General features: G+C 46.5%; 2 protein-coding genes across 12 annotated transcripts in view; one reads left to right on the top strand and one right to left on the bottom strand.

Annotated features, from left to right (window-relative positions):
* SNRPD1 (small nuclear ribonucleoprotein D1 polypeptide) overlaps positions 1–13722 on the bottom strand; it is a 27905-nt gene extending 14183 nt beyond the window's left edge. The window contains exons 1-3 of one of the 2 annotated variants that reach the window (XM_054538195.2): positions 13575–13720; positions 8400–8515; positions 2223–2508 (exon numbers count right to left, since the gene is read on the bottom strand). In XM_054538195.2, coding sequence (XP_054394170.1) covers positions 2223–2236 — 14 coding nt within the window. In that variant the 5' untranslated portion in view covers positions 2237–2508; positions 8400–8515; positions 13575–13720. Of the gene's footprint in view, positions 1–2222; positions 2509–8399; positions 8516–13574 lie in introns of both variants that reach the window. The other variant, XM_002828101.4, reaches the window with a different exon arrangement.
* ESCO1 (establishment of sister chromatid cohesion N-acetyltransferase 1) overlaps positions 13697–14297 on the top strand; it is a 71976-nt gene continuing 71375 nt past the window's right edge. For 6 of the 10 annotated variants that reach the window (XR_008516086.2, XR_008516085.2, XM_054538191.2 and 3 more), the window contains exon 1: positions 13697–14089. The gene's annotated coding sequence lies outside the window, so the exon portion shown is untranslated. The other 4 variants (XM_063716855.1, XM_063716856.1, XM_024236113.3 and 1 more) reach the window with 3 other exon arrangements.

Raw genomic sequence — 14297 nt, 5'->3', positions numbered from 1 at the left:
TGGCAAAATTGGCAATGTATCAAATGTCAAGGACATCAGGAGAGAAAAAGTCAAGCTCACCTCCCAGGTTTTTGGTTAGGGTGACAGTGAGAATAAGGATGACAATGCTGCCAACTGAGATACAGAAATAAGTCTACTGAAAATGCAAACCAGTTAGTCAAACAATCATTTTCTGGAGGAAAAATACATTCTCTAGTAAGAAAAAAAATTTGTTTCTATATTTTACCTAAGACACAAAACAGGATTCAGTACAGGTATTAAAAATTACTGGAAAATTGTCATAACATGCAGTATCTTTAAAGGGAACAAATGGAATCCAAGGTGTATTACACAAAATTGAACTATGAGTAGATTAAGATTCAGATTGGCAGGTATGGAGAAATTTCAAAAAATGTAATTTTCCTTTTTTGAGACCGAGTCTCGCTCTGTTGCCCAGGCTGGAGTGCAGTGGTGCGATCTCAGCTCACTGCAACCTCCCGGGATCAAGTGATTCTCTTACCTCAGCCTCCTGAGTAGCTGGGATTACAGGCGCCCGCCACCACGCCCGGCTAATTTTTGTATTTTTTCGAAAGAATGGGTTTCACCACGTTGGGCAGGCAGCTCCTGAACTCCTGACCTCAGGCGATCCGCCTGCCTCAGCCTCCCAAAGTGTTGGGATTACAGGCATGAGCCACCGCGTCCAGCCTAAAAAATGCACTTTAAAGTCTACCACTTCCTATCCAAAGTTATAGTTCAAATAAGAATATACCAAAAATTAACCTTAAATGTCTTTTGTACCAACTCCTCCCTGAATATAATTTTTTTTTTTTTTTTTTTTGAGACGGAGTCTCGCTCTGTCGCCCAGGCTGGAGCATAGTGCCACTATATCGGCTCACTGCAACCTCTGCCTCCTGGGTTCAAGCGATTCTTCTGCCTCAGCCTCCTGAGTAGCTGGGATTACAGGCACGCGCCACCACGCCCGGATAACTTTTGTAATTTTAGTAGAGACGGGGTTTCACCATGTTGGTGAGGCTGGTCTAGAACTCCTGACCTAGTGATCCACCCACCTTGGCCTCCCAAAGTGCTGGGATTACAGGCGTGAGCCACTGCGCCTGGCCTCCTTCCTGAATGTTGAAGGCTTTTATGTGTTATTTAAAATGTTTCAAACAAACGCTATTTCAGACGTTATCTACTTGTCTGTCATCCTCACTAACCAGAAAACTCCAACAAGGCAGGTACTCTGCCTTTTAAAAAATTCTATTACCAGCGCCTAGTATGTAACAGGTGCCCAATAACTATTTAGCAGACATTGACAATCCTTGACTCAACAGGAAAAAACAAGCTAAATATTTATAATTGCTGGCTTAGCTATTAGAAACGTCTGCCTCTGTTCCAGGCTTAGTCTCAAGGAAAAACACCAAAACCAAATCTACTTGCAGGTAGTTTGGAATTATTCACATCAGTAAACAAGTCTTCAGAAGACTCACCTAACTGACAGGGTCTATTTATTTCCTAAGAAATAAAACTATATATTATCTGGGTAATCAGCCACAATTACGTTGTGATAATTTCTGCCCTATATTGGGAGATTTTCCTAAATAAAAAGCCTACCTTAAAGGGAAATAGAGGTGGAAATAATCAATCATACGTCTAAGGAGGATCAAAAGATAAACTTAAAAATCGGCCGGGCGCGGTGGCTCACACCTGTAATCTCAGCCCTTTGGGAGGGCGAGGCGGGCAGAAAGCTTGAGCCCAGGAGTTCGAGATCAGCCTGGTCAACAAAGTGAGACACCGTCTTTATTTAAAAAAAAACAAAAACTTGTGAAGCCAGAAGTCCTTCTCCGATTTAAAATATTTTGCAAACAGGTTTGTTTCCAGATAAGCTCATACAGCTTTCTAAGTACTCTTAAGTAGGACTGGGGAGTTCCACTCAAAAAGAAAATGAGTAACTGTAAGAGGGAGATGTGTCCCAGGAGGCGCTGCACCTTTAAAGCCTCTAAGTCACTACGCGGGAAGAAAAGGCTCGGCCTTTATACCAATCTCTTGGAAGACACGCGGGATCCGCGAACGACCCAGGCGGAAGCCCAGGCCCGAGCACGAGCTGCGGGCGCAGTAAGGCCGGCCGTTAGCAGGCCGCGCACACGCGGCTTTCCCGCCTCCTGCAACTGGGAGAGCCCAGCCTTCCGGACTCCGGGCCAAGCCCTCCCTTCACAGCCCCCAGAGCTGCTTGGTCACTCCCTCACCTCACGAGCTTCATCCTAGCGGCGCCGTCACCCCCTGGGTCCGATAGCACAAAGAATCCTTCAACCGAACACTGACCGACTGCAGTATGAATGGCCGGAAGCGCCTACTCCAGGGGCTCCGGACGTCAGGAGCGCGCGGAGCACTGCAGACGCACGGCGGAAACGCCGAGGCTGCGCTGGGCCGCACTCTCTTCCGGCCGCGAGGAGCGCGACTGCGGCCCCTGGCGGCTGGAGGTTGCCTTGCGACGGCTGAGGGTATCGAGGGCTGGTCTAGGAAAAAAATGTCCTGCAAGAGAGGGAGATTCGAAGAGATTAAATCCAATTAGCAGGACTGTCGCATTTTGGGAGGCCGAAGTGGGGGTATCACCTGAGGTCAGGAGATCAAGACCAGCCTGGCCAACAGGGTGAAACCCCCTCTCTACTAAAAAGACAAAAAATTAGCTGGGCGTGATGGCGGGCTCATGTAATCCCAGCTACTCGGAAGGCTGAGGCAGGGGAATCGCTTGAACCCGGGAGGCGGAGGTTGCAATGAGCCGAGATCGCACCACTACACTCCTGCCTGGGCAACAAGAGCGAAACTCCGTCTCACAAAAAAAAAAAAAAAAAAAAAAGTACTGTCACCATCACGTTTCTGAACAGCAGGGCACTGTGAGTGCAGCACCTAATACAAATTCCTCACTGAAGGCAAAGAAAGTCTTAGAGAAGCCCAAAGTATTATGCTGATTCTGTTCCAACACCAGGAACCTTAGCATTGCTTAATGTACCTGAAGCTAATCACACAATGGGCTGTGGCTCAAGTCTGTAATTCCAGCACTTTGGGAGTCCGAGGCGGGCAGATAGCGAGGTCAAGAGATCGACACCATTCTGGCCAACATGGTGAAACCCCGTCTCTACTAAAAATACAAAAATTAGCGGGGCGTGGTGATGCGCGCCTGTAGTCCCAGCTATTCGGGAGGCTGAGGCAGGAGAATCGCTTGAACCCAGGAGGTAGAGGTTGCAGTGAGCTGAGATCGCGCCACTGCACTCCAGCCTGGCTACAGAGCGAGACTCCGTCTCAAAAAATAATAAAAATTAAAACATAAAATCACACAATGTAGCGGATTATTTTCACTTTAAGTTCCAATCTATAAGACAAACTTTTCAATCTTCATCTTTCTCAACATCTCATCAAAATATATATATTTTTTATTTTTTTGAGGTGGAGTCTCACTCTGTCGCCCAGGCCAGAGTGCAGTAGCGTGATCTCGGCTCACTGCAACCCTTGCCTCCCGGTTTCAAGCGATTCTCGTGCCTCAGCCTCTCCAGTAACTGAGATTACAGGCGCGCATCACCATGGCCCGCTAATTATTGTCTTTTTATGTGAGTATGTATGTATGTATGTATGTATGTATGTATGTATTTTGAGATGGAGTCTCACTCTGTCGCCCAGGCTGTAGTGCAGTGGCGCGATCTCGGCTCACTGCAAGCTCCGCCTTCCGGGCTCACGCCATTCTCCTGCCTCAGCCTCCCGAGTAGCTGGGACTACATGCGCCCGCCACCACGCCCGGCTAATTTTTTTGTATTTTTAGTAGAGACGGGGTTAGCCAGGATGGTCTCGATCTCCTGACCTCGTGATCCGCCCGCCTCGGCCTCCCAAAGTGCTAGGATTACAGGCGTGAGCCACCGTGCCCAGCATTATTGTCTCTTTAGTAGAAACAGGGTTTCCCCATGTTGGCCAGGATGACCTGAACTCCTGACCTCAAGTGATCTGCCCACCTAGGCCTCCCAAATTGCAAAGTGCTAGGATTATGGGTGTGAGCTTCATCAAAATTTAACACAAACACTCCCCTTTCCTCTTTCAGGTTTCAAGATGCCAAGCTCACCTGGCCTTTTTCCTTATCCCACTAACTACTCTTGTTTTGTTTTGTTTTGTTTGTAGACAGGGTTTCTCGCCTTGTTGCCCAGGCAGGAGTGCAATGGCACAATCAGGGCTCACTGCAGCCTTGACCGTCTGGGCTCAAGCTATTCTCCTGCCTCAGCCTTCTCAGTAGCTGGGACCACAAGTGCGTGCCACCATGCCCAGCTAATATTTTATTTTTCATTTCGTAGAGAAGAGGTCTTACTATGTTGCCCAGGCTAGTATCCAACTCCTGGGCTCAAGAGATTCCACTGCTGTGGCCTCCCAAAGTGCTGGGTTTACAGGCCCAGAGCCTCCATGCCCAGCCTCTAACTCCTCTTTCTAAATCTCCTTAGCCGGTTCCTCCTTCTCTATGGAGCCAATACATGTCAGAGTGTTTCCTGGCTTGCAGCTGTAGTCTCTTTATGTATACTTTTTCTTTTAACCTGGTAATCTCCTCCAAAACCATGACTTTGATTTGTATCTCTAGCCTAGACTTCATCCCTGATCAACAGAACTCTTAGATATTGTAAGACAATACTTATCGGCTGAGCATGGTGGCTCATGCCTGTAATCTCAGCACTTTGGGAGGCCGAGATGGGCGGATCACGAGGTAAAGAGATCGAGACCATCCTGGCCAACATGGTGAAACGCCGTCTCTACTAAAAATACAAAAATTAGCTGGGCGTGGTGGCGCATGCCTGTAGTCCCAGCTACTCGGGAGGCTGAGGCAGAAGAATTGCTTGAACCCGGGAGGCGGAGGTTGCAGTGAGTGGAGATTGTGCCACTGCACTCCAGCCTGGCAAAAGAGCAAGTCAGTCTGAAACAAAACAAACAAACAAACAAAAAGGACAATACTTATCAAAGTTTAATGTGTTTAGGACTCACCTGGGGAAACGTTATTTTATTTTTATTTTTATTATTATTATTTTTTTTGAGATGGAGTCTTGCTCTGTCGCCCAGGCTGGAGTGCAGTGGCGCGATCTCGGCTCACTGCAAGCTCTGCCTCCCAGGTTCATGCCATTCTCCTGCCTCAGCCTCCCGAGTAGCTGGGACTACAGGTGCCCGCCACTATGCCCGGCTAATTTTTTGTATTTTTAGTAGAGACAGGGTTTCACCATGTTAGCCAGGATGGTCTTGATCTCCTGACCTCGTGATCCGCCCACCTCGGCCTCCCAAAGTGCTGGGATTATAGGCGTGAACCACCGCGCCCGGCCAAAACTTTATTTTTATTTATTTATTTATTTATTTATTTATGTTTGAGATGGAGTTTCACTCTTGTTGCCCAAGCCGGAGTGCAATGGAACGATCTCAGCTCACTGCAACCTCTGCCTCCTGGGTTCAAATGATTCTCCCGCCTAAGTCTCCTGAGTAGATGGGATTACAGGCACTCGCTACTGAGCCCAGCTAATTTTTTGTATTTTTAGTAGAAATGGAGTTTCACCATGTTAGCTCGGCTGGTCTCGAACTCCTGACTTTAGATGATCCATCCACCTTGGCCTCCCAAAGTGCTGGGATTTCAGGCTTGAGCCACCACGCCCAGCCTGGAAACTTTAAAATGAAAATCTGATTCGGTTGTTGTGGGGCCTACAATTCTGCAGTTCTAACAAGCCTTCAGTTGATGAAGCTGCCCCTACTCTATGCACATGAATTTGAGTAGCAAGGCTTAAACGGATATTTGTGTGTTGCCTTCTCAACATCTATTCTCTTGTCTTGCCAAATGTTCCTAAAATTCTTCTGGTGATCCTTGTGGTCCTAAGAAAGCTGACTCTACCCTTTTAATACTCCATTCCATTACTTGTTCACAGTACGTTTGGGATCTAAGTTGATCCAATCGGACCTTTGGAGGGAATGTTCTTTTCTTTTGTTATGAATGGAAAGGGAGTAACCCCTGGAGCTGTTGGGAACTTCCTTACAACCAGGAGAAGAACCAATTTCAGGACATAGTGTTGTTTGTTTCTTTGTTTGTTTGTTCGTTTAGACAGGATCTTGCTCTGTTGCCCAGGCTGGGGTGCAGTGGTGTGATCCTAATTCACTGCAGCCTTAGGCTCCTGGGAATAAATTGATCCTCCCACCTCAGCCTCCCAAAGTGCTGGGATTACAGGGAGCCACTGTGCCCAGCCAAGGATAGAGTTTCTAAAAAACTAAAACCTGTGATGATATCAATGAGCCCCTAGATAATGAATAATGCCTGAATGTTGCTATTTAGAATTAAATAGCCAGCCCTGCAGTGCATGCCTATAGTCTCAGTTACTTGGGAGGCTGAGGCAGGAGAATCACTGGAGCCCAGGAGTTCGAGGCCAGCCCGGGCAGCACAGAAAGACCCCATCTCAAAAATGAAAAAAATTAAATAAAATTTAAAAATTCAGCTCCTCAGGCTGGGTGCAGTGGCTCATGCCTGTAATCCCAGCATTTTGGGAGGCCGAGGCAGGTGGATCATGAGGTCAAGAGACCGAGACAATCCTGGCCACCATGGTGAAACCCCATCTCTACTAAAAATACAAAAAAATTAGCCGGGCGTGGTGGTGCATGCCTGTAATCCCAGCTATTTGGGAGGCTGAGGCAGAAGAATTGATGAAACTTGGGAGGTGGAGTTTGCAGTGAGCCGAGATCACGCCTCTGCACTCCAGCCTGGGTGATGAGCAAGACTCCATCTCAAAAAAAAAAAAAAAAAAGAAAAAAAAATTCAGCTCCTCAATTTTGGTAACTACATTTCTTTCTTTTTTTTCGAGATGGAGTCTTGCTCCATCACCCAGGCTGGAGTGCGGTGGCACCATCTCAGCTCACACTGCAAACTCCACCTCCTGGGTTCCAGTAATTCTCTGCCTCAGCCTCCCAAGTAGCTGGGATTACAGGGGCCCTCCACCTTGCCCGGCTAATTTTTGTATTTTTAGTAGAGACAGGGTTTCACCACCTTGGCCAGGCTGGTCTTGAACTCCTGACCTTGTGATCCACCCTCCTTGGCCTCCTCAAGTGCTGGGATTACAGGCGTGAGCCACCATGCCTGGCCTAGTAACTACATTTCAAATACTCATATGTGTCTATGGCTACCCTTTTGAACAATGCAGATATATGAATATTTCCATCATCACAGAAAGTGTGACTGTACAGTGTTTTTTGAGGACCATATTTGTTTCCTTCTTAGCATTTAATTATTTATTTACTTATTTATTGTCAGATACAAGAATGGAAACCGAAAGGAGGGAATTATGTCTTTTCTGTTGACTGCAGCACCTCCAGCATCTAAAATAATGCTTTGTTAATATGCCCTCAATAAATATTTATGAAATAACTAAATGCCTTGGCTAGGAGTAGTGGCTCACACCTGTAATCCCAGCATTTAGGGAGGCCCAGGTGGGTGGATCACCTGAGGTCACGAGTACAAGACCAGCCTGGCCAACATGGTGAAACCCTGTCTCTACTAAAAATACAAAAATTAGCCGGGTGTGGTGGCAGGCATCTGTAATTCCAGCTATTCAGGAGGCTGAGGCAGGAGAATGGCTTGAACCTGGGAGGCAGAGGTTGCAGTGAGCCAAGATTGTGTTACTGCACTCCAGCCTGGGAAACAAGGTGAGACTCCATCTCAAAGAAAAATAATAATAGGCCGGGCGCGGTGGCTCACGCCTGTAATCCCAGCACTTTGGGAGGCCGAGGCAGGCGGATCACGAGGTCAGGAGATCGAGACCATACTGGCTAACACGGTGAAACCCCATCTCTACTAAAAATACAAAAAAATTAGCCGGGCATGCGCCTGTAGTCCCAGCTACTCAGGAGGCTGAAGCAGGAGAATGGCGTGAACCTGGGAGGCAGAGCTTGCAGTGAGCCGAGATCGCGCCACTGCACTCCAGCCTGGGCAACAGAGCGAGACTCCGTCTGAAAAAAAAAAAAAGAACAAAAAATAATAATAATAACTGAATGCCTCTTCTATTAGCATGTATGCTCCATGAGGAAGGAGACTTGAATGTATTTGTTCTCTGCAGCATCCCCAGTACTGAGCATAGGGTGGTACTCCTCTCTATATCTTGAAGGCCCTTCCTACTTTGGGCTGATAAAAGAAAATAACTTGTATTTGATGAATCAGAGTTTTTTAACTTTATCAAGCCCAGAGAAACATTAAAACGAGACACACATCTCATTCATCTATTGAAACTGTTTGTGGCCGGGCCTGGTGGCTCACACCTGTAATCCCAGCACTTTGGGAGGCCAAGATGGGAGGCTCCCTTGAGCTCAGAAGTCCAAGACCAGCCTGGGCAATATGTTGAGACCCCATGTTTCTACTAAAAATAAAATAAAAAAAATACCTGGGCATGGTGGTGCACGTCTGTGGTCCCAGCTACTTGGGAGGCTGAGGCGGGTGGAGGCTGCAGTGAGCTGAGATGGTGCCACTGCACTCCAGCCTAGGCGACAGAGCCAGACCCTGTCACACACAAAAAAAACTGTTCACTATTATTACAAGTAGCTATAAATTACCTACTAATGCCACACCAGACACTAAACCCCATACTGTATAGCTTAACAATGCATAGTCCATCACTAATCAATGTTATTTCTGTAAGCCAATGATAATTCTTGAAAAACAACTTTCTATCAGCTCACTCCCTGTCCAGGATTTTTGCCTTTAAAAACCTGCTTGTAACAAAGGCCAAAAGGAGCTCATATTCAAGTTTACTTGTGTCTGAGTCTTCCGGGCAGCTGTCCTCACTTTGGCTCAAGCAAACTCTTTAAATCACATTTTGTGTTTCAGCCTCTTCCTTTTAGGTTGACAGGGGCCTGCGTACTTCTTAAGCCATCCCTTTTCCCCTCAATAGTGTAAGAATATTTGGGGCTGGGCGTGGTGGCTCACGCCTGTAATCCCAGCACTTTGGGAGGCTGAGGCAGACAGATCATGGGAGGTCAGGAGTTTGAGACCAGCCTGGACAACATGGTGAAACCCCGTCTCTACTAAAAATACAAAAAATTAGCTGCTTGTGGTGGTGGGTGCCTGTAGTCCCAGCTACTCGAGAGGCTGAGGCAGGAGAATCACTTGCACTCAGGAGGCAGAGGTTCCAGTGAGCTGAGATCGCACCACTGCACTCCAGCCTGGGTGACAGAGTGCGACTCCATCTCAGAAAAAAAGAAAAACAAAAATGGAATTCTTGCAATTCATCAAGCTTACTTCCTCTCCAGCCTTTCATACATACAGTTGTTTAATCTGGCTAACACCTACTCATCCCCTCTCAAGTATGTGGGGCCAGCATTATTATTTGTATGGTAGTGATGTGTCTCCCAGATGGCAAATTGAAATGTCATTGTCAGTTGATTTATCCTAAATTGCTGTACTTTTTATTTTCTAGCTCAAAAATTTTTTAGGATTTTTACTTTCTCATAGTATAAAACCATCAAAGAGTCCTGAAATAAAGTCAACAAGAGTGGAGCAACAAATAATGCCTTAATTTCCTGCTAGCAGGAGGATTAATCTGAAAGTGAGATTGTCCTGTCCTCTGTGATTTGGCAGAGGCTTTATCTGTTGCAGGCATTTAGATTGGTCACAAGAAAGAAAAGGAACAAGGAAATGGGAAAATAATACATGGAGCAATGCAACTATTCCATTATCAGTTTTCAGAAGTAGACATCCTACTGATAAGCAAAGGCAGAAAAGTATATACTGCAATTTAGAGTCAGCAAGGAAACAAGCAATTTAAACAAGTCCAGGAAATTACATTCATGGTTTTGAGTTCAGCAGGAGAACATGGTCTTGTCATTGTTGCTGTAAGGGGTGTGAAAAAGACCTTCACCACTTATGTAACTATAATGTTGAGCACCACGATGTGTCATCTAGGTTATAGCGTTTATTTCTAGCACTGGTACACAGCAAAGCTGAAACAATCAAAGATCTCCCCAGGACTTTCTTGGGAGATCTCAGGAATGGGGGCCACTCTTTTCACTGAAACCAGTTTGCTGTGAACTTATGTAATCTCTGCCAAGTTGTCCGGAAAGCATACTTGAGAATGAAACTAATACAGATGAAAGAAGAGCTGGGCATTGTAGAGTGTCCTGCTGACATCATCTGACATCCTCAGGTTTTAGGATGACCTGAGGTCAGCAGTTCCTCTATAGCTCCTGGTTATGGCAGCAATACTTTTTTTTTTTTTTTTTAATGTTGCTCACATGAGTTTGAGCTGGATTTCAGTCATTTTCTAACTAAAGAGACCTGACTAACATTTTGTTTGGATTATCAAACACTACTTTCTTTTTCTAAGTTGAATGTCTTCCTACAGTTATCTGAAAAAATATTTTCTTGCTAGTCTCAGACCCCCTTCGAACTAAAACTTGTGATTCTTTCAATTGTGATCTATAATTCTCTACCTGTTCAATGCTAGGCTTCTCACTGACTAATTGTAAAACTTTTAACATTTAAAAATATTTATTCATTCACTAATAAAATGCTTTAGATGTAGACATAAGTAATAGTTATATTTCCAAATTATAAGTTATATTTTTATTTTTATTTTTTACAAAATTTTTAACTTTTATTTTAGGTTTGATGGTACATGTGAAGGTTTGTTACATAGGTAAACACGTGTCATGGGGGTTTGTGGTACACATTATTTCATCACCCAGGTATTAAACCCAGTACCCAACAGTTATCTTTCCTGCTCCTCTCCCTCCTCCCACTCTTCCTCAAAAAGCTTTAATTCTTTGTTTTTTTTTTTTGTTTTATTTTTTGAGATGAAGTCTTTGCCCAAGTGGCACGGTCTTGGCTCACTGCAACCTCTGCCTCCAGGGTTCAAGTAATTCTCCTGCCTCAGCCTCCTGAGTAGCTGGGAATACAGGCAGGTGCCACCATGCCCAGCTAATTTTTGTATTTTTAGTAGAGACGAGGTTTCACCATGTTGGTCAGGCTTGTCTTGAACTCCTGACCTCAGATGATCTGCCCGCCTCGGCCTCCCAAAGTGCTGGGATTACAGGCATGAGCCACAGTGCCCGGCCAACTTTAATTCTTTACTCTTTCCTGAAAGAGACTGTAATCTCAAAGATATTTAAATAATAATGGATTATTATTTAATCAGATTATTATTGTTTCTTAGTAGACAACCAAATTAAATGAACCAAATTCCAAAGCTCATAGATAGAATGCTCTAAAAGAAAACTACCGATAGAAGGAAAAACAAATATGATATAATAGTTCAGAGTAAGATTTAATCAATTACACTACAAATTGAGACTACTGGTATTCGTGAATCGGAAGTGAAAAATATCCTTCAAAATGATAAAGAATAATGCTCAAGAAAGTTCATTTTTTCCCATGAACGCAAACTATTTATTCTTTTCACAGAAACTAATTACATATAGTTTTAGAAAAGAAAATAAGGCCAGGCACGGTGGCTCATGCCTGTAATCCCAGCACTTTGGGAGGCCGAGGAGGGTGGATCACCTGAGGTCAGGCGTTCCAGATCAGCCTGACTGACATGGTGGAACCCTGTCTCTACTAAAAATACAAAAAAATTAGCTGAGCATCATGGCGGGCACCTGTAATCCCAGCTACTCTGGAGGCTGAGGCAGGAGAATTGCCTGAACCAGGGAGATGGAGGTTGCAGTGAGCCGAGATCACACCACTGCACTCCAACCTGGGCAACAGAGCAAGACTCTGTCTCAAAAAAAAAAAAAAAAAAGAAAAGAAAAGAAAAAGAAAATATAGCATAAATTGCAGGCATGAATTATGTAGCGAAAATACATGTGATTTATTTCTTTTCTTGTTTTTTTAAGGCCACCGGCTGGGATCAGACACCAGGGTCAGCAGAGCACCAAGCTGCTATGGCCTAGGCCCCTAGCAGGAGGGCTATGATTTCATATGGTCTGATATTTGCACGAATTCCTATGCTCCTGATTGAGGTCAATATAGCACATAGAGTGGAATAGACTACTCAGAAGCAGAGGTCTATTTTGTGAGAATTGACACTCATAAATATGGTTTCTTTGTATGCCAGAATTTGAATTACTATAGACAAAGTAGTTTATCCAACCAAAAGAAGTCCCACCAGTTGTCTGCCAATCAGAAGATGAAGATGAAGGGAAACATAGGTCAGGTCTCCTGATAAATAACCAGCTTTTAACCAGACCAGTAGTTTACTCCTCTTCCTCCTCCCTTCAATTTGAGCTGTTTGGCATATGTCATTAAAGTGTGTATCAGGGACTGGAGGTGAAGGTGGAAGCAGTGGCAGGTCTTTGCCAAGTAACACAACTATGGTAATGTGAAGAATGGCCTCACCCATCAATACCTCCCAAAGTGCTGGGATTTCAAGTGTGAGCCACTGCCCCCAGCCTCGTTTTTGTTTTTAAGCTATAACATCTCCCTGAGCAAACTGACAGGCAGCTCGCTATTCGTGGAAGATGAATTGTCAGAAAAATATCAGGTTTGACAAACTTAGAGCACATTTTGGTTGTACTTGGCTTCAAAGAAGGAGGGCAGGAAGAGGAAAACCTATTTATGATCACCTCTTCCCATTGTGAAATGCACAAGTACCGAACTAGCCTCACAGTTCCGCAAATAAGTAAAGGGTAGCACAGAACATATGTTCAAAAGCAGTCTGGTAGCCGGAGCAGTGGCTTAGGCCTGTAGTCCCAGCGCTTTGGGAAGCCAAGGAGAGAAGAGAGGATCACTTAAGGCCAGGAGTTCGAGACCAGCCTGGGCTGGTCTCAGTGAGACCTTATATCTACAAAATATAAAATTAGCCTGGCATGGTGTCGTGGGCTTCATACATGCAGTTCTCAGGGAGGCTAAGGCAGGCGGGATCACTTGAGCCCAAGTCGAGGCTGCAGTGAGCCGTTACTGTGCCACTGCACACCAGCCAGGGCTACACAGCAAGATCCTTCCTGTCACACACACACAAAAAAGTGTGGGAACCATGAATCCTAGTGATAGAATCTTGGATTCTATCTCTAGAGGCCTCCAAGAGCGAGCCAAAGCTTTGTCTGAACACTCAGTCTAAGTCTAGCGGAATATTCTACAATTTCTGATGGCTCTTGCACTCTGATACACAGGAGGAAAGTGTGCAAGGAGAGGGTGAAGCCCTGCATTTTTTGGAGGCGCTGGAGGGTAGTGCAGGGACTGCACCCTCCTTTTTTTTTTTTTGAGACAGGGTCTCACTCGCCCAGACTAGAGTGCAGTGGCCCAGTCTCAGCTCACTGCAACCTCCGCCTCCCAGGCTCAAGGGATTCTCCCGCCTCAGCCTCTCGAGTAGCTGGGATTACAGGCGCACGCCACTACCACCCGGCTAATTTTTGTATTTCTAGTAGAGACGGCGTTTCACCATGTTGGCCAGGCTGGTCTCGAACTCCTGACCTCAAATGATCCACCCGCCTCTGCCTCCCAAACTGCTGGGATTTACAGGCGTGAACCACCGCGCCCGGCCCCACCCTCCTTCTTTACATTGGCTCATATGGAAGACCAAAGGCACTTGGATTATACATCGCGGACAGAAGCAGCCAAAACCTACATGGCAACCAGTTGCGACAAATTTCCAAGGTAAACCACAACCGCTGGGAGCCTGGGTGGTTTTTAGCTCAAAGCGATGACCCCCAGGAACGACAAGCGGCCGCCGCTAGGGGGCGCCGCCACTTCCCCGCCAGGCGACCACCCGCGGAGGCGCGCGCTAGGCCTCCCACCGCGCCTGCGCTGAGAATGGACACTAGCTCGCCTTTCCCCGACGCCCAGCCGTCCGGGCCGGGGTGAAAAACTGCGTGACACGCAGTGAGCGTGGCGGCCATCTTCGTCTTCTGGGCACGTCAGCTGAGCCGGTTAGGACTGAAGAGGAGCGTTGCGCAAGCGCACCCAAGACGGTCACAGGTAACTCCCATCTGACGAGCGAGGCGTCGCCGTCGTCGCCGGAAGTTTGGTGTTTGCGCCGCGGGGGAGGCGGCGGCCGCAGCAGAAGCAGCTGAGTGTCTCCTGATACCCGGATGTGAGGCGATCCGCTGGCTCTAGTCTGACCCTCCGCCAGGCAAAAGGAAGGTACGCGAGCGTCCCTGACGGTCCCCGCCGCCTGTGTCTTCACCTCCCTTTTGCCAGCCCCTTAAGGGAGCGGACAGTTCTCCCTCTTCCTGTTCCACCCTCGGTGGCGTGTTGCCTCGCAAGCCTCTTCCTACTGCTTCGGTCCCAGCTTTTCGCGCCCCTGGGAGGGAGGCGGGAGGCTCTAGGCTCCAAGACGCCGTCGCTTGAG

Source organism: Pongo abelii, chromosome 17 (genome assembly GCF_028885655.2).
Source record: "Pongo abelii isolate AG06213 chromosome 17, NHGRI_mPonAbe1-v2.0_pri, whole genome shotgun sequence".
NCBI classification, from domain to species: Eukaryota; Metazoa; Chordata; class Mammalia; order Primates; family Hominidae; genus Pongo; species Pongo abelii.
Note: the sequence above shows the minus strand (reverse complement) of the source record. Positions and strands in the feature narration are given on the sequence as shown.